At 41.6% G+C, this 25,341-nt stretch overlaps 1 protein-coding gene across 1 annotated transcript in view; it reads left to right on the top strand.

Annotated features, from left to right (window-relative positions):
* The window catches only part of LOC134349930 (tumor necrosis factor ligand superfamily member 13B-like), an 88,301-nt gene extending 63,175 nt beyond the window's left edge, over nt 1–25,126 (top strand). The window contains exons 4-8 of the mRNA XM_063054887.1: nt 20,883–20,939; nt 21,023–21,109; nt 24,352–24,461; nt 24,577–24,727; nt 24,816–25,126. Coding sequence (XP_062910957.1) covers nt 20,883–20,939; nt 21,023–21,109; nt 24,352–24,461; nt 24,577–24,727; nt 24,816–24,928 — 518 coding nt within the window. The 3' untranslated portion in view covers nt 24,929–25,126. The remainder of the gene's footprint in view (nt 1–20,882; nt 20,940–21,022; nt 21,110–24,351; nt 24,462–24,576; nt 24,728–24,815) is intronic.
* Nucleotides 25,127–25,341: the final 215 nt, after the last annotated feature.

Here is a 25,341-nt window from a genome sequence, read left to right as displayed (position 1 = left end):
ATAGCCCGCTTCGGGGTACCGGCCCACATTACCTCCGACAGGGTCGCCCAGTTCACCTCCAGCCTGTGGTCAGCTATGGCCAGCCTTTTAGGATCGCAGCTACACCACACAACTGCCTACCACCCACAGTCGAACGGACTAGTGGAGCGTTTCCACCGTCACCTGAAGTCGGCTCTCATGGCCCGCCTGGAGGGGCCTAACTGGGTGGACGAGCTTCCCTGGGTCCTGCTCGGAATCCGCACGGTTCCCATTGAAGATCTGCACACCTCGTCGGCCGAGTTGGTGTACGGCACACTCTGGTCGTCCCAGGAGAGTTCATACCAGCCCCAAGGGGGCAAGAGGAAGAACCCACAGCAGTCCTGGACAGACTACGGGAGAGGTTCGGTAACCTGGCCCTCATTCCCACTTCACAGCACGGACAGAGCCCGACCTGCGTACCCAAAGACCTGCAGAGCTGTAGGTTTCTTTTTGTACAACGGGGCGGACACCGGGCACCGCTACAGCGGCCCTACGAGGGGCCGTTTAAGGTGATCAGGAACAATGGGTCCACGTTCGTGCTGGACATTGGGGGGAGAGAGGAGGTTTTCACGGTGGACCGACTCAAACCGGCCCATGTGGACTTGGTGCAGCTGGTCCAGGCTCAGGCACCGCGGCGCAGGGGCAGACCTCCCAAACAGAGGCCGATCCAGACTGTGGACATTGGGGGAGGTATCGCCGGTTCTTGGGGGGGTTATGTGGCGACCCATTTTCTAGCACCCATGAACCGGCTCACGAAACAGCGCGCGCAGGCAGATGGCCGGCCCCAAAAAGGGCACCAGGCCATCTTCACCAGCGGGGGAAAATCCCGCGCGCAGAAAGGGTCTGGTAATATGCATTCCCCACAGCAATCCTGCCCCAGGGAGGGCGGGAACGGGAAGGCTTTAAAGCGGGCCGCGAAGTTTGAATAAATCTCTTTCATCGCAACTCCATCTCACCGACTCCGTGTGGTTATTCTAGCGCTGTGTGTAGCACACTGCTACAGTCTCATAAATATAATTTGCCCAGATCCCATTTTTTTAGATATTTACAAATAAGACATTTTTTAAATACTACGCTGCCTACTTTTCTGACTTCATATCCAACTGATATCACAGAAAAAATTTTAGGTTTAAATCTTTATCAGAAGGGTTTAATAGCAACTTTATGATATAATTATAAAAATACAACCAGGTATATCTGATAAAATTAAGAGTGAATAGGAAAGGGAACTTCAACTTCACTTATCTATAGAGAAATGGGAGAAAATTTTTCAATTAGTTAACTTTTCCTCTATTATGTGCTAAACATACGTGGATAAAATTTAAGGTGGTGCATAGGACCCACGTGTCTAAAGATAAACTAGCTTGTTTTTAATCTCATATAAATCCTGTTTGTTACAGATGTCATTCTGAGGTGGCTTCTTTGACGCATACGTTCTGGTCTTGCCCTCTTTTGAAAAAATTTTGGAAAGATATTTTTGATATTATTTCAACAGTTTTGTGTATTGATTTACAACCTCATCCTATTACTGCAATTTTTGGTTTACCAATGATGGATCGTAGCTCTTTATCCTCTTCAGCTCGTCGGATGATTGCATTTGTTACTCTAATGGCTGGAAGATCCATTTTATTGAATTAAAAAGAGACCAATCCCCCTACTACATTTCAATGGTTTTCCCAAACTATATCATGTTTAAATTTAGAAAAAAATCAGACAGAAGTGTCACTTTTGATCCTTCGGTTAAATTCGAAGAGACTTGGAGGCCATTTATTCAACACTTTCATATGATGTGGCTTGACCTTTTCCGAATCCTTTTTATTAACCTAGAGTATATGGATAGAGGAGCGGAGTTAATGAGGCTAATGATTGTATTTGATGTAACATATTAGCCCAGCCTTGTTCTGCTTTGTTTAGATCAGTTTTTGGTTCAGTTTAGTTTGGTTTTTTTTTAACTTCGGTGGTTTTTTTTCTTGATATTTTTTCATTTTTCTTTTTATCATGGTTAATTATATTAAGAGTTTGGGAGGTCTAATATACTTGTATTATCTGTTGTTTTTACTTGCATATTTCAATTACCAATAATGTAATCCCAATCTCCTTGTATTAGTACTGTTACTATGTTTATGAATTTGAAAATTGATAAAAAGATTAAAAAAGGATTAATTCACATTTGGAGGAACAAGAGACACTCATTGTGGTTTTTTGTGGGGTAGATCATGCTTTACAAATTTTTCTTTGTTGAAAATAATTTCTTTTTGAGGAGGTGACCAAGATGTCTGATGAGGGTAGGGCAGTGAATGTCATCTATAAGGACTTCAGTAAGACGTTTAACAAGGTCCCTTGTGGTAACTTTATCAGGAAGATTAAGAAACATGGGATCCACAGTGACTTGATAGCTAAGATTCAGAACTAGGTTGCTAGAGGAGACAGAGAGTTGTGGTAGAAGGCTGTCTGTGAGCAGTATTGTTCTGCAGGGATCAGTGCTGGGCCTATTGCTTTTGATGTATATAAATGATTTTGACAAACATGTAGAGTACTGTGCAAAAGTTTGCAGCTCATATATACAGCTAGGGTGCCTAAAACATTTGCACAGTATTTTAGGTGGGTTAATTAGTACATTTGCAGATGACACAAAAAAGGAGAAAGACAGCAAAGAATTTTGCAGGATACGGATCTGTTACAATTATGGGCAGAGAAACGGAGTTTAGTCTGGACAAATGTGAGGTTTTGCATTTTGGGATCTCAAAACTAAGGGAAAAGTGTCCAGTTAATGGCTGGACCCTTAACAACATTGATGTACACAGTATTCTTGGAGTCCAAGTCCAAATCGAGTAGAGTATGCATCACAAGGGCATCAAGTAGGTCCTAAGAAGTCAGGATGTCTCAGGATGAGAAGGTATGAGCTATAAGGAGAAGTTCCATGAACTTGGGTTGTTTTCTCTCGTGCATTGGATTCTAAAGGGAGGCCTGATCAAAGCTGATAAAATTACGAGAGGCATAGATAGGGTAGACGGCCGGAATCTGTCTCACAGGGTTGTACTGTCCAATACTAGAAGGTATAGCTTTAAGGTGAGAAGGGGAATGTGATGAACAGGTTCAAAGTGCCTGGAACACACTGTGAGATGTGATAGCGGAAGAAGATACACGAGTCTGTTAGATACATAAGTATGTGAATATATAGAGAATGGATAGATATGAATCATGTGCAAGCAGAAGGGATTAATTTAATTTGGCATCATGCTTGGCATACACGTCATAGACCGAAAGGTCTATCTGTACTATCTTGTATGTTCTGTGATTATAACCTCCAAAATGCTGCCCCCACTTGATCAGATACATTCTCCAAGACAGAGTGTGTTAGTCTCTGTCAGAAGGTCTTCCTGGAAAATTCTGTCCCCTTCGAGCCTTCTACAGTTAGGCAAGCCCAGTGATTACCCTATTGTTTCATTCCATCTGCCTGCTATTTGCCGACATATTTGTTCATCTGTCTCATGTTGACTATTAAGTAGGATGTAATATGTCCCCAGTAATAGGAAACATCCTTCTTGTTCCTATTCTCCACCCATATTAACCTAGTTGAGAAGCAATCTTGGATATCCTTTCTCAGTACTGCAATAATTCATTCCTGGTTTAACAATGAGATGCCATTTCTTCTTTTACGTTCCCCTCTATGTGCAATATAGATTTCTGATCTGCCTTCTGAACTCACTGACTTTTACTCAGAAAGGAAGGTGGGGGGTTGGGGGAGAATAGGTGAGCTGTGGTGATTAGATTATTTTAGATTACATTCAACTTTATTGTCTTTGTGCCTAGTACAGATACAAAGCCAATGAAATGCAGTAGGCACCTAACCAGAAATGCAAAGAATAATGTTATTTACAAAATAACTGCAAATAAAAAGTGCTACAGCACACAAATATAAAAGTACTGAGACAGTACAATATGGGTGCAATACTGCTTAGCCCTGTGATGTGAGGTTCAGCAGGGTCACAGCCTCAGGGAAGAAGCTCTTCCTGTACCTACTACTGCGGGAGCGGAGGCTCCTGTAGCACCTACCGGATGGGAGGAGAGTAAAAGTCCATGGTTAGGGTGAGATGCATCCTTGATAATGCTTTTCGCCCTGCCCAGGCAGTGTTTATGGTAGATGTTCTCAATGGTGGGCAATTGGGTGCTGATAATCTGCTGGGCAGTTTTCACCACACACTGGAGTGCTTTGCGGTCCGATATGGGACAATTGCCATACCACACTGAGATGCAGTTGGTGAGTATGCTCTCAATGGTACAGGGTAAAAGTCTGTCAGTAGTCTGGACAGAGGTGAGTTTTCTTGATACTCCACAGGAAATAAAGGCGCTGTTGCACCTTTTTGATCAGGATGGAGTTCAGAGACCAGGTGAGATCCTCGGTAATGTGGACACCAATGAATTTGAAGCTTGATACACGCTCCACTACAGCTCCGTTGATGTAGATGGGGACGTGAGTGTGGCTCCTAGCATGCCTGAAGTCCACAATGATCTCCTTGGTCTTCTGGGTGTTGAGGGCCAGGTTGTTGTCGGCACACCACGCGGCCAGGTGCTGGACCTCATCCCTGTAGGCTGTCTCGTCATTCCCTCTGATCAGGCCAACCACCATGGTGTCGTCTGTGAACTTGATTATGGAGTTAGAACCATGTACAGGAACACAGTCATAGGTGAAAAGGGAGTACAGAAGAGGGCTCAGCACACAGCCTTGAGGCACGCTGGTATTCAAGGTGAGAGTGGAGGTGGAGAGGTTGTCTAACTTAACTGATTGGGGTCTGTTAGTCAGAAAGTCCAAGGTCCAATTGCAGAGGGATGAGCTGATACCAAGCTGGCAAAGTTTGGCGATCAGCTTGGAGGGGATCACAGTATTGAATGCCGAACTAAAGGGGATTCATTAATAAGCGGAACAGAAAGGAATTTCTGTGGGCGAGAATGAGATTCCCATATGGTATGTTGCCTCCTGTGTGCCAGAATCCGGGACATCTTGGATCAAGTCCTCAGCATTCTCAAGTGAGAGGGCGAACAGTCAGAGGTTGTGGGCCACGTGGGAATCAATGACACGGGTAGGACAAGTGACGAGGTTCTGCAAAGGGAGTTCGGGGAGCAAGGTGCTAAGTTAAAAGGCAGGACCTCTAGGGTTGTGATCTCAGGATTGCTACCCGTGCCATGTGCTGGTGATGCCAGAAATAGGCAGGTTATACAGTTTAACACATGGCTAAGGAGTTGGTGTAGGAGGAAGGGCATAAGAATTTTGGATTATTGGGCTCTCTTCCAGGGAAGGTGGGACCTGTACAGAAGAGACATTTTGTGCCTGATGGAAGAGGAGTAATATCCTAGCCGCGGGAAGTTTTGCAGTGCAGTAGGATTTAAACTAGAGTTGCAGGAGAATTAGAACCAGAATGCCAGAACAATTAGTGGAGAGGATGTGCAGGCAGATGTTGGTGAGACTTTAGACAAAGTCAGGAATCAAAAGGTTGAGCATATTGCAACAAGTGTCCTGAGTTGTGTGTATTTCAATGCAAGAAGTAACGTAGGAAAGTTGGAGGAGCTCAGGGCATGGATCAACACCTGGAATTATGACATTGTAGCCATGAGTGAGAGTTGGTTGCAGGACGGACAGAAATTTCCGAAGTTCCATTGCTTTAGACGTGACAGAGTGGGAAGGATTAATGGAGGAGGGAACTATTTCGGGAAAATATCTCGGCAGTGCCCCGTCAAGACAGACTGGACAGCTTGTCCAGTGAGGTTCAGTGGGAACCTCACTAGGTTATGGGTGGAACTGAAAAATACAAAAGGTATGATCACATTAATGGGGCTAAATTGCAGACCACCCAACAGTCCTAGAGATTTAGAGGAACAAATTTATAGAGAGATAGCAGACTATTGCAAGAAAATTAAGGTTGTTATCGTAGGAGATTTCAACTTCTGGCATATTCATTGGGACTTCCATACTTGTCAAAGGACTAGATGGGATAGAGTTTATCAAATGTGTTCAGGAAAGTTTCTTTCATCAGTACGCAGAAGTCCCAACAAAAGTGTGCGATACTTATCTGCTATTAGGAAATGAGACAGGGCAGCTGAAAAAAGTTTGTGTAGGGGACACTTTGCATCTAGTGACCATGATGCCATTAGTTTTAAAGTAATTATGCTAAAGGATAGGTCTGGTCCATGGACTGAGATTCTAAATTGGAGAAAGGCCAATTCTGATGGTATCAGAAATGATCTGGCAAGTGTGGATTGGGACGGTCTGTTTTCTGGTCAAGGTGTACTTGGTAAGTGGGAGGCCTTTAAAAGCGAAACTTTGAGAGTATAAAGCTTGTATGTGTCTGTCAGAATAAAAGGTAAAGTTAACAAGTGTAGGGATGCTTGGTTTTCAAGAGATATTGAGGCCCTGGTTAAGACAAATAAAGAGATGCACAGAAAGTATGCGCAGGTAGGAACAAATGAGGTGCCTATGGAGTATAAGAAATGCAAGAGAACACTGAAGAAAGTAATCAGGAGAGCTAAAAGAAGGCATGAAGTTGCTCCAGTGGACAAGGTGAAGAAGAATCTTGGGGGATTCTAGAGATGTGTTAACAGCAAAAGGATTGCAGGGACAAAATTGGTCCTCTGGAAGGTCAGAATGTTAATCCATGTGTGGAGCCAAAGCAGATGACAGAGACCTTAAATAATATCTTTCCATCTGTATTTAATCAGGAGATGAACACAGAGTCTAAAGAAGTGAGGTAAAGCAGCGTCAACTTCATGGAACCTGTACAGATTACAGAGGAGGAGGTGTTCGCTACCCTGAGGCAGATCAGGGATGGATACATCTCTGGGGACTGACAAGGTCTTCCCTCAGACTCAACGGAAGACGTGCAGAAAGTGCTGGGGCCCTGGCAGAGATATTGAAAACATTCCTAGCGGCAGGAAAGGTAACAAAGGATTGAAGGATAGCCAATGTTGTTCTGCTGTTTAAAAAATGTTCTAAACATAAATCAGGAAATTATAGACCAGTGAGTTGTGGGAAATTTGTTGGAAAATGTTCTAAGGAACCAGATATATAAGTATTTGGAGACATGGAGGATGGATAGTCAGCATGGCTTTGTGCATCACACACAAATGTTGCTGGTGAATGCAGCAGGCCAGGCAGCATCTATAGGAAGAGGTACAGTCGACATTTCAGGCAGAGATCCTTCGTCAGGACTAACTGAAAGAGGAGATAATAAGAATCCCTCCCCCTCCTGTCTTCTCCTATCATCTCGGATCTCGCCCTTCTCCTCCCGCTTTCAAATCTCTTACTATCTCTTCTTTCAGTTAGTCCTGACGAAGGGTCTCGGCCCGAATTGTCGACTGTACCTCTTTCAATAGATGCTGCCTGGCCTGCTGCATTCACCAGCATTTTTTATGTGCGTTGCTTGAATTTCCAGCATCTGCAGATTTCCTCGTGTTATGGCTTTGTGCACAGTAGGCCATGCATAACCAATCTTCCAGCATTTTTCAAGGAAGCTTCCAGGAAAGTGGATGAAGGCGAGGCAGTGGATGTTATCTACATGGTCTTTAGCAAGGCATTTGACAAGGTCCCGCATGGGAAGTTGTCCAGTAGGTCAGTTGCTTGGCATTCAAGATGAGGTAATAAATTTTATTAGACGTTGGTTTTATGGGAAAAAACAGAGTGTGGTAGTAGATGGTAGCCTGTGACTAGTGATGTGCCACAGAGAACAGTGCTGGGTCCATTGTAGTTTGTCTTCTATATCAATGATCTAGATGATAATGTGGTTCACTAGATCAGCAACTCTGTGAATGACATCAAGAATGGGGGTGTAGAGACAGCAAGGAAGGCTATCATAGTTTGCAGAGTGATCTACTTTGGCTGGAAAATTGGGCTGAAAATGGCAGATGGAATTTAGAGCAGACAAGTGCGAAGTTTTGCACTTTGGTAGGACCAACCAGCGTTGGTCTTACACAGTGAATGGTGGGGCACTGAGGAGTGTGATAGAAAAAAGGGATCTGGGAATACAGGTCCATAATTCATTGAAAGTGGCATCACAAGTGGATAAGGTTATAAAGGTGGGCTGCAGAAGGACTTGGACAGTTCAGGAAAACGGGCAAGAAAGTGGCAAATGAAGCACAATGTTGGAAAATGCATGGTCATGCACTTTGGTAGTAGAAATAAATGTGTAGACTATTTTCTGAACAGGGAGAAAATTCAAAATTCTGAGATGCAAAGGACTTGGGAGTCCTTATGCAGAACATCCTAAAGTTTAACTTGCAGGTTGAATCAGTGGTGTGGAAGGCAAATGCAATATTAGCATTCATTTCAAGAGGACTAGAATACAAGAGCAGGGATGTGATGCTGAGGCTGTATCAGGCACCGGTGAGGCCTCATCTTGAGTATTGTTAGTAGTTTTTGGCTCCTCATCTGAAAAAGATGTGCTGGCATTGGGGAGGGTCCAGATGAGGTTCACAAGGATGATTCCAGGAATGAAAGGGTTATCATACGCGGAACGTTTGATGGCCCTGGGTCTGTACTTGCTGGAATTCAGAAGGATGAGGGGGAGTCTCAATGAAACCTTTTTAATTTTGAAGGGACTAGACAGAGTAGATGTGGAAAGGATGTTTCCCATGGTGGGGGAGTCTAGGACAAGAAGGCACAGCCTCAGGATAGAGGGGCGCCTTTTCAAAACAGAGAGGCAGAGAAACTTATTTAGCCAGCAGGTGATGAATTTGTGGAATTTGTTACCCAGGCAGCTGTGGAGGCCAGGTCGTTGGGTGTATTTAAGGCAGAGATTGATAGGTTCTTGATTGGACTCGGCATCAAAACTTTTGAGGAGAAGGCGGGTGAATGGGGTTGAGGAGGGGAGAAAAGGATCAGCCATGATGGAATGGCAGAGCATGACCTAATTCTGCTCTTCTGTCTTACGGTCTTATTTAATCAGCTAGATAGCTTTAATTAATTAGTTAATCAGCTAACTAGCTTTAATTAATTATTTAATCAGCCACCTAGCTTTCTAAGCCATGCCTGTCCCTTTGCCTATGTCATCGAGTTCTTGCTGCAGGAATGTGTGGATTCCTTCATTTAATAAGGAGTTGCCAGAGGAATTGAACATTGTGAACATTAGTGAATATCCCCTTTTGTGAACTGAATTGGTTGAAACTGGCTTTTATGCTGTTGTCAGGAGGAAGCCAAGAGGAATCGTAGTTTCAATTGATACTATATTTTCTTTTACACTGCCATAGACCTTCCATGGTTTAGAATGCATACAATGGTGTGTTGCAGCTGTTTGAAGGTCAGCTTGATGCCTGACTATGCTAACCATTGAGACACAAGAAGGACTACAAAAGCTGGAAATCTGTAGCAACATGCAAAATGCTGGAAGAGCTCACTGGATTAAGACCCTTTATCAGCCTGGGAAAGAAAGACAGCAGATAGCCAGTATAAAAAGGATGGGCAGGATAGTGGGTGGTGGCTGGTTCTGGGTGAGGGGAGGGGAGTGTGGCAATGTTATAAGAAACTGGAGCTGATAGTTGGAAGAGACATAGGGCAGGAGAAGATGGAATCTGATAGGTGAGGACAGTTTACCAATGAATAAAGGGAAAAAAGGTGGAGGACAACCAGAGAGAGGAAGAGGGAAAAAGAAAGAGAAGGGGTGATGGGGTTGGTGGGATAAGGCAGAGGGGAGTGGTTATCACTGTCATTGTTGTCAGATTGAAGAATACCAAGATGGAATAAGAGGTACTGTTCTCCATATTGGTGTGGCGGTTTGATAGTCATGGCACAAGAAAGGATGTCAGTTCTTGAGGATAAGGGTGTCTTTGAAGCAGCAGATACGAGAATCTATAACAAAAAGAAGACACTTGAAGAATTCACATGTTTTTTCTACTCTGATCCCTACTTTCCCTTTGCAGAATAGCATGAAAATTCCCTTGGCCCTCACCTTTCACTGCACCAGCTTTTAATTCACCATGTGAAGTGTGAAGTGGTTCATTTTTGTAGGTCAAATATGATGGCAGAATATAGTATTAATGGTAAGACTCTTGGCAGTGTGGAGGATCAGAGGGATCTTGGGGTCTGAGTCCATAGGACGCTCAAAGCAGCTGCTCAGGTTGACTCTATGGTTAAGAAGGCATATGGTGTATTGGCCTTCATTAATCGTGGAATTGAATTTAGGAGCCAAGAGGTAATATTGTAGCTATATAGGACCCTGGTCAGACCCCACTTGGAGTACTGTGCTCAGTTCTGGTCGCCTCACTACAGGAAGGATGTGGAAGCCATAGAAAGGGTGCAGAGGAGATTTACAAGGATGTTGCCTGGATTGGGCAGCATGTCTTATGAAAACAGGTTGAGTGAACTCGGCCTTTTCTCCTTGGAGCGACGGAGGATGAGAGTTTCTATGTTTTCTATGTGATTCTCTACCATTTCCACCCACTCCAATACATTCCCACGACCAGCCCTATCTCCCCATCCCACAAGGAGTATTTTCTTCAGGATCCTCTGGTCTTCTCTACCCTTCTCTACCCTTTCTGCCCATCTGCAACTGAAGCCAATATAATATGTATCTTTTCCCACTTTCCTCACCACCATCACAGGTGAGGGAGACATTCAACTACACCGGGCTTACAATCTGGACTCCTGCATTCAGTGGTCACTATATCACTGAAATAAAGCATTGACTATGGTTGTTTCATGGAGTACCTGAACCCACCTGCAGCGGCTATCTCCAGCTTTCGGTTATACATCAGTTCAACTCTTCTTCCCATTTGCCGGTCCCGGGTCTTCTTCTTTGCTATGGAGAGACCAAGCAAAAATTGGAAGAACAGTGTCTTATAGTCATTCCAATTCGGTAGCTTATAACCCAACGAATCTAACACTGAAACAACAGGAATTCTGCAGATGCTGGAAATTCAAGCAACACACATCAAAGTTGCTGGTGAACGCAGCAGGCCAAGCAGCATCTGTAGGAACAGGTGCAGTCGACGCTTCAGGCCGAGTCCCTTTGTCAGGACTGACTGAAGGAAGAGTGAGTAAGGGATTTGAAAGTTGGAGGGGGAGGGGGAGATCCAAAATGATAGGAGAAGACAAGAGGGGGAGGGATGGAGCCAAGAGCTGGACAGGTGATAGGCAAAAGGGGATATGAGAGGATCATGGGACAGGAGGTCCGGGAAGAAAGACAAGGGGGGGGGGGACCCAGAGGATGGGCAAGAGGTATATTCAGAAGGACAGAGGGAGAAAAAGGAGAGTGAGAGAAAGAATGTGTGCATAAAAATAAGTAACAGATGGGGTACGAGGGGGAGGTGGGGCCTAGCAGAAATTAGAGAAGTCGATGTTCATGCCATCAGGTTGGAGGCTACTCAGACGGAATATAAGGTGTTGTTCCTCCAACCTGAGTGTGGTTTCACCTTTACAGTAGAGGAGGCCGTGGATAGACATGTTAGGATGGGAATGGGATGTGGAATTAAAATGTGTGGCCACTGGGAGATCCTGCTTTCTCTGGTGGACAGAGCGTAGATGCTCAGCAAAGCGGTCTCCCAGTCTGCGTCGGGTCTCACCAATATATAAAAGGCCACATCGGGAGCACCGGACGCAGTATATCACCCCAGTCGACTCACAGGTGAAGTGTTGCCTCACCTGGAAGGACTGTTTGGGGCCCTGAATGGTGGTAAGGGAGGAAGTGTAAGGGCATGTGTAGCACTTGTTCCGCCTACACGGATAAGTGCCAGGAGGGAGATCAGTGGGGAGGGATGGGGGGGACGAATGGACACGGGAGTTGTGTAGGGAGCGATCCCTGCAGAATGCAGAAAGAGGGGGGGGAGGGAAAGATGTGCTTAGTGGTGGGATCCCGTTGGAGGTGGCGGAAGTTACGGAGAATAATATGTTGGACCCAGAGGCTGGTGGGGTGGTAGGTGAGGACCAGGGGAACCCTATTCCTAGTGGGGTGGCGGGAGGATGGAGTGAGAGCAGATGTACGTGAAATGGGGGAGATGCATTTAAGAGCAGAGTTGATAGTGGAGGAAGGGAATCCCCTTTCTTTAAAAAAGGAAGACATCTCCCTCGTCCTAGAATGAAAAGCCTCATCCTGAGAGCAGATGTGGCGGAGACGGAGGAATTGCGAGAAGGGGATGGCGTTTTTGCAAGAGACAGGGTGAGAAGAGGAATAGTCCAGATAGCTGTGAGAGTCAGTAGGCTTATAGTAGATATCAGTGGATAAGCTGTCTCCAGAGACAGAGACAGAAAGATCTAGAAAGGGGAGGGAGGTGTCGGAAATGGACCAGGTAAACTTGAGGGCAGGGTGAAAGTTGAAGGCAAAGTTAATAAAGTCAACGATTTCTGCATGCGTGCAGGAAGCAGCGCCAATGCAGTCGTCGATGTAGCGAAGGAAAAGTGGGGGACAGATACCAGAATAGGCACGGAACATAGATTGTTCCACAAACCCAACAAAAAGTCAGGCATAGCTAGGACCCATACGGGTACCCATAACACTGACTATCTAACACTGACTATTCCAGTTTCAGGTAACCCACACCCCAGAGTTTTTGTTCCCCACTTGTGAAAGTCGAGGATAAGAGGATAAAATGAATGCAGCAAAATACAGGGAAATCCTGGAGGAAAACCAGATGCAGTCTGCAAGAGAACAGCGACTTGGGAGAAGATTTGTTTTCCAGCAAGACAATGACCCAAGCAAAAAGCCAAAGCTAAACAGGAACGGCTTAAAAACAACAAAGTTAATGTCCTGGAATGGCCAAGTCAGAGCCCAGACCTCAATCCAAATGAGGATTTGTGGCTGGACTTGAAAAGAGCTGTTCACTCATGATCCCCATGCAATCTGACAGAGCTTGAGCAGTTTTGTAAAGAAGAATGAGTGAAATTGCAGTGTCCTGATGTGCAAAGCTGATAGAGACCTATCCACACAGACTCAAGGCTGTAATGGCTGCCAAGGGTGCATCTACTAAATAATGGCTTGAAGGGGGTGAATACTTATGCAATCAATTATTTTGTGTTTTATATTTGAGAGTTAGAGGGCAAAAATGTAGGGGTAACATGAGGGGGAACTTCTTTACTCAGAGAGTGGTAGCTGTGTGGAACGAGCTTCCAGCAGAAATGGTTGAGGCAGGTTCAATGTTGTCATTTAAAGTTAAATTGGATAGATATATGGACAGGAAAGGAATAGAGGGTTATGGACTGAGTGCAGGTCGGTGGGACTAGGTGAGAGTAAGAGTTCGGCACGGACTAGAAAGGCTGAGATGGCCTGTTTCCGTGCTGTAATTGTTATATGGTTATATGAATTCGCAAGGCTGCTGTTGGTGGTTATCAGGAAGCTCAAAATCATTTAATTTGACCCTTGTAATTTTAAAGCCTGTTTTCTTTTCAAGACAACGTCTGGACTCCCATCTGAAACAATTTGTTATACCGTTGATCATAAGCAAATCAGCCAGCAACTCAGGAGCGTCTGAGAGATAACTTTTATCCCACCTGGAGACAAATATTTCTTAGGATGTTTGCTTCTTCTAATTTTATATTTACAATTAATTTCTCAAGAATCAAGAGCTATTATGCAATTTCCTCTGCTATTGACGTACAAAGGTTCCTCTTTTTTGCCTTGTTTTTCAAAAAATACAAAAGGATTAGGAGCCATGCTACGTCACTGTGGTTCCGTAGCACTCACATTTACCACTGTGAAGTGATTTAAGAGGTTAGAAATGGCTCCTGAATTAGCTCCTGAATGAGCAAGAAGGTGGACCTACTGCAATTCATCTACAGTGGTGCTAGAAAGTTTGTGAACCTTGTAAAATTATCTCTATTTCTGCATAAATATGACCTACAATGTGATTAGAGCTTCACATAAGTCCTAAAACTAGATAAACAGAACCCAATTAAATAAATAACACAAAACATTTTACTTGTTCATCTATTTATTGAGAAAAATAATCTAATATTATATGTATCTGTTCAAAAAAAAGTATTTTTTAAAAGTATTTTAAAAGTATTTTAAAAAAGAAGGGTAATGCCTTCTACAAAAGTTTGGAGTCAGGTTACTGACAGAGCCTGCTTTTCTCAAGAAATATCTGTTTATGTGTACCATTCCTCAATCAAAACAACTTTCAGGCAACCTTAGAAGAAGAATTGTAGAGATCCATGAAGCTGGAAAATGCTACAAAAGCATTTCTAAAGACCTGAGTGTCCATCAGTCCACAGTAAGAGAAATTGTCTGCAAATGAAACTCAGTACTGTTGCTACTCTGCCTAGAAGTGGGCATCCTGCCAAGATCGCAACAACAGCACAATGTGCAATGCTGAAGGAGGTGAAAAAGAACCCAAGGGTAACAGCAAAAGACCTACAGAAATCTCTAGAACTTGCTAAAGTTTCTGTTCATGTAGCCACTATCAGAAAAACACTGAGCAAGAATGTGTTCATGGAAGGACACCATGGAGGAAACCACTGATCTCCAAAGTGAAACTTTGTTGCACATCTCAAGATTGCAAACTACCACTGGATGTTCTACAATGCTTCTAGAACAATGTTCTGTGGACAGGTGAGACAAAAGTTGAATTTTTAGGCAGAAGTGCACATTGCTATGTTTCGAGCACACCAACACCAAAACCTCATCCCAACTGTGAAGCATGGTGGAAGGAGCATCATGGTTTGGGGCTGCTTTGTTGCCTCAGGGCCTGGGCAGCTTGCAATCATTAAGGGAACAATGAATTCAATAAAGACATTTTTCAGGAGGATGTTAGGGTAGCAGTCTGTCACCCAAAGCATAATAGAAGTAGAATAATGCAACAAGACAATGATCCGAAAGACAAGAGTAAATCAACAACAGAATGGTTTACAAAGAAGAAAATTTGTGTTTTGGAATGGCCAAGTCAAAGTCCTGCTCTTAATCCTGTAGAATTGTTGTGGAAAGACCTGAAACAAGCGGTTTATGCAAGGAAGCCCACCAACATCCCAGAGTTGAAGCCGTTTTGTAAGGAGGAATGGCCTAAAGTTCCTCAAAGCCAATGTGCAGGACTGATCAACAGCAACCAGAAATGTATGGTTGAAGTTATTGTTCTCTAGGGGGTCATACAAGTTACTGAAAGCAAAGGTTCACATTATTTTTCCAACAAATACGTGTTATATTGGATCATTTTTCTCAATAGATAAATGAACAAGTATAATGTTTTTGTGTTATTTAATTAATTGGGTTCTCTTCATCTAGTTTTAGGACCTGTGAAAATCTGATCACATTTTAGGTCATATTTATGCAGAAATAGGGAAATTTCTATAGCATTCACAAACTTTCTAACACCACTATATGCCACAACAGATCCACAGTGGTTGCAATCTCACTGGCTCTGCAGTGAACTTTGGAGCACCTAAACAACATTAAACCAATGCAGGCTGCGATTATATCTCAGTATTCAATACCATCAACTCCTTAATATCAATCACCTAGCTTCTAAACCTGGGCATCTCTACCACCCTTTGTAACTAGTTGCTCAACTTCCTCATTGGGAATTAGTACAGATCGGAGCTTGCAGACAGTCAGTTCAGGTGTAGCTGAAGAATGTGTACTTAGCCCACCGCACTGCTCTTTCTACACCTATGACTGTATGGCTAAGCACAACTCAAACACCATTTATCAATTCACAGATGACACCACTGTTGTTGGTAAAATCTCAGATGGTAGCAAGGAGACATCAGCTGGTTGAATGGTGGCACAACAGTAACCTTACACTCATTTTCAGCAAGACTAAGGAATAGATTGTAGACGTCAGGAAAGGGAAATTGACAGGACACGCACTAGTCCTCAGTGAGTGGTCAGTAGTGGAAAAGTCCCTGGGTGTCAACATCTTGATGGATCTATCCTGAGCCCAATACATTGATGTAGTCATGAAGAAGGCACATCAGCGGCTCTTTTCATGTGGCACACACCAGCCTGACTTGGAAATACAATCGCAAACCCGAAGAAATCTGCAGATGCTGGAAATTCAAGCAACACACATCGAAGTTGCTGGTGAACGCAGCAAGCCAGGCAGCATCTCTAGGAAGAGGTGCAGTCGACGTTTTGGGCCGAGACCCTTCGTCAGGACTGACTAGAGATGCTGCCTGGCCTGCTGCGTTCACCAGCAACTTTTATATGTGTTGCTTGGAAATATAATGTTGTTCTTTCACCACAACATCCTGGAAATCTCTTCCTAACAGCTTTTTGTCATTCAAGATTGCAACAGTTCTGTGTGGATTGGAAAGTAGCATTTCCACCTTGCTGACAGTCAACACTGGTGCACCTCAGGGATGTGTAATTAGCTGACTGCCCTTCTCTATCTGCATCCATGACTGTATGGCTAGACACAGTTCAAATGCCATTTATAAATTTGCTGATGATACAACCATTGTTGGCAGAATTTTGGATGGTGACAAAAGGACGTGTAGGAGTGAGATATAATAGATAGCCGAGTTAGTCGCAGTAACAACCTGCACTCAGTGTCAGTAAGACCAAAGAGCTGATTATGGAATTCAGAAAGGGAAAGACGAGGGAACATAAACTAATCCTCATAGAGGGATCAGAATTGGAGAGAGTGAACAATTTCAAGTTCCCTGGTGTCAATATCTCTGAGGACCTAAGCTGGATGGAACTTATCAATGCAGCTATAAAGGAGATAAACCAGCAGCTATATTTCTTTGGGAGTATGAGGAGATTTGGTTTGTCAACGAAAACACTTAAAAACTTACACAAAAGTACTGTGGAGAGCATTCTGATCAGCTGCATCAATGTCTGCTATGGGGGTGGGGGGGATTGCACAAGATCAAAATAAGTTGCGGAAACTTGTAAAATTAGTCAGCTCAATCATAGCTACTAGCCTCCATAGTATCCAAAACATCTTCAAGGAGCGGTGCCTTAGGAAGGCATTGTCCATCATTAAGGATCCCCACAACCCAGGACATTCCCTCTTCACACTGGTACAATTGGGAAGGAGGTACAGAAGCCTGAAGGCACACACTCAGTGATTCAGGAACAGCTTCCTCCGTCTGCCATCTGATTTCTAAATGGACATTAAACTGTTGAATGCTCTTTCACTACTTTTTTTAATTTCTGTTTTCTTTCACACTACTTATTTTAACTATATAGTATACAGAATATATACTTAGTAACTCAGTTTATTTTCTCTATATTTATTTATCATGCTAGTGATATTAAATCTGATTCTGATTCAAGATGACATTTCACCACCACCTTCTCAAGGGCAATTTTGGATAGGCATTGGATTGGCTCATTTCACATAGCCTAAATTCCTTGAATGAAAAGGAAACTTATGTACCAGACACTGAATGTACTGTCGTGGTTGTGATAAGGGCAGTAAGGAGATTGTATTTCTTAATTGTACTCAGGAAAGTTATCTTGATTGCCTTGTTTTCTGTCCAAAAAAAGGAGATATTCCTAGATCTGCGATCTTGGTTTGAGGCAAGACATTGGCAAGGTAGAATTGCACCTGTTCAGCACTGCTGTGTTTAATTAATGTAATAAACTGAACATGATGGTACAGAGAATAATTTTCAAGTTTGCAGATGAGACAAAACTTAGACATGCAGTATTAGTAGTGAGTAACAAAGGTTTAAAAGACACACTGTTAGAAAGGAAAAACATACAAAGTGATATATTGTGGTATGAAAAGTAAACAGACCATGAATGGTAGATGGCACAATTTTAAACAAATTGAAAGAGCTGGTTAGAGAGCATGATGAGGGATGTAGAGAGAGAGGGACCAATAATCTTTTTGCACAAATTACTGAAAATTATAAAATTGGATACTAATTGGTAAATTAGCATATTATATTCAATGATTTATAAACAGAAGCAAAATATTAAAGTCTAGAGAATTCTAGAAGACATTTTAGTAAGCAAATGGGAGCTCATGGGAAAAGAACCTGACTAGGTGACTGATCTTTTCTTGGTGCATAACGATTAGTGTATTACTTTACAGTGCCGGCCATCACCAATTCCTGCTGCTGCAAGTATGTTCTCGCCGTTACTCTGTGGGTTTCCTCTGGGTGCTCCAGTCTGCTCTCACTTTCCAAAGACATACGGTTAGGGTTAGTGAGTTGTGGCCATGCTCTGTTGTTTGCAGAAGCATAGCCACCCTTGCAGGCTGTCAAGCTCAATCCTCATTGATCTGATTTGACACATCAATGCAAATTGTTTGATGTACGTGTCAAAAATAAAATAAATAAAGCCATTCTTTTTAGTGGGAGAACATCTAGCAAACCGATAGCTCCTTAAGTTTTAAAATGGGTATGATAAGGACAAGAATGGACCTTTGGGGATAGTATTAAATTGGGGTAGGGCAAAATACTAGTATTAGGCAGGAACTTGGAAGAGTAAATTGAGATTAGCTGTTTGTAGGCAAGTCCACATCTGACACGTGGCAGGTGTTCAAAAGCCAAGTATACAGAGTTCAGGACAGGTATGTTTCAGTCAGAAGGAAGGGCTAGGATGGCAAGGTCAGAGAACCTTGGATGTCATGAAGGTAGTGAATTTAATCAAGAAAAAATAGGAAGTGTATGAAAGGATTAAGAAAGGTAATTAGAAACTAAACAGATGCTTTGAAGATTATAGAAAAAGCTAGGGAAGCAGACAAGCAGGGAATTGGGAGAGCTATAAGGGACCATAAAAAGACTTTGCAAGTAGGATATTGATGAGAAACTCAAAGCATGCCATATCTGCACCAAGAGCAAGAGGAAAACTAGGGAACAGATTAAATCAATCCTGCTTCGACACGGATCAAGTGGGTGAGATCGTAAATCAGTACATCAGTACTTTACATCAGTATTTACCAAATAGAGGAATGGGGAAGATAGGGAGATCAGTGTGGAGTGTGCTAACATGCTACACAAGCATCAGCTAGTGAACAGAGGACATGGTCCACTCTCACTAGTGTCAGCTCAAGAAGGCGAGGAAGGACACCATTTCAACTGGACAACAGGCAGAGTCTTGATTCAAGCAAGAACAATAAAAGAACAAGAATTTCTTGAAGCATGGTTCTCTGCAGAAGAATCCATCAACGAACTCATCAACATAGATCTGGTATATGAACCCTTACGGGGAAAAGAAAAACAATAACACCACAATAAATGAGTTGCCAGTAATCTTGGCATCTGGACAGCGAAGAAAACATTTCTAACAGACCTCCCTCAAAGCTTGCCAATCAGACCTTCTACTGCTAAACGGTTCACAATGTTTTGAACCAGCCAACCAGATTACGACATCTAATCAATATACATTCGGACCCTGGAGGAGTATATAAGCCAGCATTCTGAGAAAAGAACATCCTCAACTGTGCATTTGATTGAAACTGAAACATCTGCAAGCATTTTGCCAAGCTTGGTGATCAACCAAACTTCCAAATAACCAACTGGAGCTACTACTATTCCACAATATTTCAAGCAGAATCCATTATTATACTTTTCATTGGACTTGTTATAGAGCCATATAGCACAGAAACAGGCTCTTCCGCCCTTCTACCGTCAAGTACTTATCTATACAAGTGTTTTTTTACCCAATGGCCTATACCCAATACCTGTGGCCTATAATGTCTTGACAAATCAAAAGATTCTTCTTTGACTTTGTGAGAGTGTCTTCCTCCAGGATCTTCCACAGATCCCCACTTAACTGCTATTCCTAACTTTAATCCTATACTCACTGTTTCAGACACTACTTTCATGGAGAAAGTTTCTTACTATCTATCTATGCCTCTCAATATCCCTTCTTCAATGTAAATGTTAGATTGGCTATTCACTAGTTCTTAGATCCTGCACCAAATTTGCGTAATTGAATCTTTTTTTCATGGCATCATTTCAGGTGTATTGTAACCTTTCAAGACCAAGGATTTTACTTGTTCATCTTATACATATATCTAATATTTAAATGCAGTTTCATTGCTTCTCTTGCGATCTCCCGATGCAATGCATATTTCATCTTTCTGTGGTTTAATCTCATTTATGGGCTATTTAATGATACCATTTCATTTAATGTGTTCAGTTCTTCCCAATTTCCTTTGAAATTATGCAACCTTTTTAATTTCCCAAATGTCCATGTACTTCATGTACCCCTCCTTACCTACCCTCAATATTTGTACCCTTTTAAAATGTTGTTGGATGCAGGAGTTGTCAGTGGGTAGACCAACATTTATTGTTGATCCAGAATGGCTGAGAACATAATGGTGGTGAATTTGCTTCTTGAATGTGGTGTATGGATGCTCTGGTCATTGAGTATGGAGGTCCAAGTATTAATCCCAAAAGCAATGAAGTAATGGAGATAGAGTTCCAAGTTAGAAAGTTTATGTGGGTGTGGCCCTCCACTGGTCGAGGTCAACTATGGTTGTTACATTCTAGCTACCTACATTGTTGGTGCATCTCTGTCTGTTGGAAGAAGGGCATATTGGGGAGCTTTTGCTGGTATAGACAAAGCTATTGTACACAAAATAGATTTTGCAGATGTTATAGACTACCACAACCATGCATTGCCACCGGAGAAAATGAAGGTGAATTCCCTCTTCATGGCATTCTGTTTCTGGAAGGTGTTGAGTTCCTTGCATGTGTTTTATCACAAAATACCTGATGGGCTGATTATTCCCAAAAATTTTTATTTTGCGCCTTAGATTTCCAGGTTTTGGACTTCTATTTTTCTTTTGACTTGGCATTTTCCATCAGTTTTTGCCCTTTTATATATAAATTGAATTGTACTTAATCAGGACAGGTAATTTTTAAACAGAATATAAATTGAGAGTAACTTACCCTGAGTTATCAAATACATTCTGCTTGTTGGTATTTGTGTTAAAATCAATGAATGTCACTCACTATATATATTGGACTTTTATTTCTTTTATTTTAGTGCAGCATTCCTGCGTGCAATTGATTGCTACAAATTATCAAATGGCGTTTGTGAAAGGTAATTTTAATTAATAAGTTCTAATGCTGCAATTGCTCCCTGCATTTAAACTGAATTCTAATAGTGTCTTTATGAATTCTTAGCAAGTGATTGCTCAAGACATTTGTATGGAAAGTCACAACCAATCTGTAAAACTGAACGGAGATATGTTTCAAGCAAAGATGGCAAACGTAAGTATCTAAATTATAGTCAATTATATGAATAATATTGACAGAAAGTTAGTGATAAAATGTAGACTTACACCAATGCAATGAAGCATTTTGAACTTGTATGGAAAATAGATAATCTGCTACCTTTTTGAGGTTAGATTTACAGAAGTGCATGAGATTAAACTCTTTTACAATAACGTTTAGGCTATTCGTGTTGCTGTGAAACAATCATATAGACACAAATATAAAACGTATATCACATTAAAATGCATCTTGCAGACTTGTCAGTATCATGCTCATCTATGATCAGAACAAAACGAAGTTTTAAACGTTTTGACTGGAGCTTTGCACTACTGAAAATGTTTTATTTCATTTGTCACTGAAGCATTCAGTTATTTGGTAATGATCTGGTTTACTGGTATTTGAAGGTAAATGAACATCTTGCTATATGTGAAAAAGTACCATACATTTAAATCTCTTTCTTCCTTTTCAGAAAGGTTAACGTTGGTGCTAGTTTTGAATTTAATCAAAATTATTGATAATGGCATATGATCTGAAATATAGTTTAGGACAAACATAAAGAAAAAAAACATGAATTGAATTTCTCACAGTTACACTAAAGAAGAACATAAGAACTCAGGAAAAATAAATAAGAATAAATCACTTATCCCTCAAGCCTGCCCTGTCATTCAATAGAATCATAGCAGCTCTAAACCTGGCCTCAGTTTTGCTAACCATAGCCCTCAGTTCTTCAGTGCTTCAAAAAGTTATCTGGATCATTTTCAATAATCTTCAGCCTCCAATTACTCCCTGTAGGAAGAAATCTTAATGCATTTTGTTTTTAAATTAACTTAAAGCAATACCTTCTTGATCGACAATTTTCCACCTGTGAAAGAATCTCAACATCTACAACTTATAACCACTTCAAAGACTAGAATATAGAGCATTGAATATTGTAGCACCAAAACAGGGCCTTGGCCCACAATGTTATGCCAAACGAATAGACCTAGTGATATCTCATCCCTTCTGCCTGCACATAGTCCATATTCCTCTATTTTCTGTATATTCATGTGCCTATCTAGGAACTTCTTATTGCCTCTGTCATTTCTACCTCACAAAGAACTCGGCCCCAGCAATCTCATCTCTTGCCTCTCTCAATAACCCAGTGTTTATCACATTAGGTTCTGGGGTCTTATCCACCTTCATCTTTTTAAAGAAACTCAACACCAGCCCGTTCTTTATCTATAAATGCCCTAGTATATTATAACTTCAAAACTGATCTCATTCTCCTCTGCATCATTCTCCTTAGTAAATATTTATTTACCAAAGTGCTTATTTAGGATCTCACCAACATTCTCTGATTCTTAGAATGTTCCCACTTTTACCACTGAGAGGCCCTACCCTCTCCTTAGTTATTCTCTTGCTCTTGGTTATATAGAGATTTCTAACAATCATTGCTGCTCATAGTAGGCAACTTTGCTGTCTCAGGAATTAGCCTGGTTGATCTCTTCTGGACTGCCACCAATACTTGTAAATCCTTCCTTAAGTAAGGAGGTTGTCATAGAGTTTAAAAAGAAACTTCTTTCTGGATTAACAATTTTGCCAATTTGCCTCTCTAATGTCTGGTTAACAAGTGACCGTGCATGAAAATGGTGGCACTGTACCACAGCAGATAATGCTACTTCACGCTTCGAATATTTGAGGTTTGATTCTGGCCTCCAGTGCCTCTGTTGGTATTTGCAGCTTCTCTCTCTGACTACATAGGTTTCCTCTGAGTGCTGTAGTTTTCTGCCACATTGTAATTGCAAGCTGATGGGTAGCTCAATTCACAGCTGTTATTACCTCCTGCATGTGGGTAGGAGAGGCTCTGTCAATATGGAGATCTGTAAGTAACAGAATGGATGGGATTGTTGTGAGAGCAGCATAGATTTAACCTTGTCATGATGTTATAAACCTCTCTGAGGTCACTCCTCATTCTCCTGCACTCCAGGGTATAAAGATGCAGTGTGGCATATTGCTTCCTCACCTACCTTAATATTTATCTTTAAATAGTCACCAGGTTGATTCCTGGAAGAGGGATACTGTAGATAGAGGGAGCGGGGCTAGTTTATCTAACTTGTCAAGCAGATTGGGTTTACAGAATTAGAAATTATTTCACTGAAACAAGCAACATTCTTACAGGGCTTCACGGGGAAGGTACCAAAATGATATTTCATGTGGCTGGAGTACTTATAGACAACAGCTCCAGAATCAAAATAAAGGGTTTGTCATTCAGGTAAGAGATCAGGAGAAACTTCTTCGACCAGTGGACAGTATTTCTGGAGGTCTCCATCCAAATGGGCAGTTAAGGTTCAGTCACTGAATTTGTTCTAAATAGATAGACATCATTTTTTTATACATTAAGGAAATCAGAGGGATATGAGTGAGTGAGGTTAGTGGTGCTGGGTGTCTACAGTACTGTGGGTTTCACAGATGATGCAGCAAACATGATGAGCCGAGGGGCCTACGCTCTTCTCTTATGTTCATTTCTTATTAGAACCAGACTTAATTTTGGGAAACTCTGTGTAATCTACAAGTGATTGAGAACCTATGGCATGAGATCACAAAGTACTTGTCCACAGTTACACCAACATGTTAGCAACATTTTTCAAGGTGTCACGTTGTAGGAATTTGAATTATTTGTTTTTATAATTGAAAATTGAGATGGCTACAGAGTGCTGCCTCTTTTAGATTATATATGCTGCACTTATTGAGTACCTTTTAATAAATACGTAACTTAAACCACAACCATTTAGCTACTGGTAATTTACAGTTGACTCAACAAAATGAGCAATCCCTTTGTTCCTCCTACTCTTCTTCCTCTCTTTATACGTTTGTACTTTCCTGACTGTCCTTGCTTCAATCATTTGGGTAAAAGGAGATCAGTTTGGATTTTTGGCCAGTGCAGACGAGGCTGAACATTTTGTTTTTGTCTTTGAAAGAAAAAGAGGAATGTGATGTATAACGCTTGTGTTTTGTATCAGAGTAAAATGGAAGACGTCATCCAACATCTACAGGTGGACGTTCCATCTGGGATTACAAAGCTGAATAACAGAAGGGGAACCTTAAAATGCACTGTTTTTGATTTAAGGAGGAGTACTGGGATCTATTGCAATTCCTCTACAAAGTGTGGCATCTTCTTCAGATTCTTTACTTTCTCTCAAACAAACAAGCAAACCTCACACAAAATTCACTCATGTGTTTTATTTGAAATTGTTTAGCAGAAGTGACAGCAGTCCCTTGGATTCTTAGCTTGAAAAGAGGAAATGCTCTTGACAAAGAAGGTAACAAGATCTCAGTCAAAGAAGCAGGCTACTTTCTGGTGTACAGTCAGGTAGGTTAAACAGAATCATATTTTTATCACTAACATATGATGTGATTTTTCTTTATCCTAAGAGTCACAATGAGATCTAGCAGGTACACTGATTTATTATGTTTCCAAATGATAGGTTTGGTATAAAGACAATACTTTTACAATGGGACATTTTATCCAGAGAAGAAGGGCAAGCAGTGTGGGTGATGAGCCACGTACTGTAATTCTATTTCGATGCATTCAAAACATGTCTGCCTGCTGTCCAAATAGTTCTTGCTTCACAGCTGGTAAGGATTTGTTTTGCTCTTCACCTTTTTGGTTATCACATTCTTTGTTTCTGTCACAATTGTTGATCAACCATTTCTTTTCAATCAGGTATTGCAAAACTTGAAGCGGGAGATGAACTTGAACTTGTGATACCTCGAATTCAAGCACAAATTGCCTTAACTGGTGATGGGACATTTTTTGGGGCAATAGAACTGCTCTAACTGTTGGCCAATGCAGTAAAGGCAAAGTGGTTATTGTCGTTGGAATAAAACAATGAGGAATATAAGAATATAAGAATGTTAGCATCTGGTTCCTTCATATTTTATGATGTATATTTTAGGACATTGATGTAAGCATAATTCTCTTTAATGAAATTTAGAAACTGGAAATGAAGAATTGTGCTGGAATTGTTTTCTTTATGTTTTTAATGTGTAATATGTCAAATGGTTTTAACTGTGCAGTGCATCACAATTGGTTTCTTTTTTAAATTAAGTTATTCATTTATAAACAAAATGGATTATCACAATCCGGAGAAAATAATTTTATGTAATGGTGCAATGTGGTATCACTCTCATTGTGGCAAGTGCTTTTTAAAAATATTGTTCATTTGATTGTTTGTAGCTGTATAACTAGA

This window comes from Mobula hypostoma, chromosome 7 (assembly GCF_963921235.1).
Source record: "Mobula hypostoma chromosome 7, sMobHyp1.1, whole genome shotgun sequence".
Classification (NCBI taxonomy): domain Eukaryota; kingdom Metazoa; phylum Chordata; class Chondrichthyes; order Myliobatiformes; family Myliobatidae; genus Mobula; species Mobula hypostoma.
The sequence above is the reverse complement of the archived record's forward strand: the minus strand, read 5'-3'. Positions and strand labels throughout refer to the sequence as shown.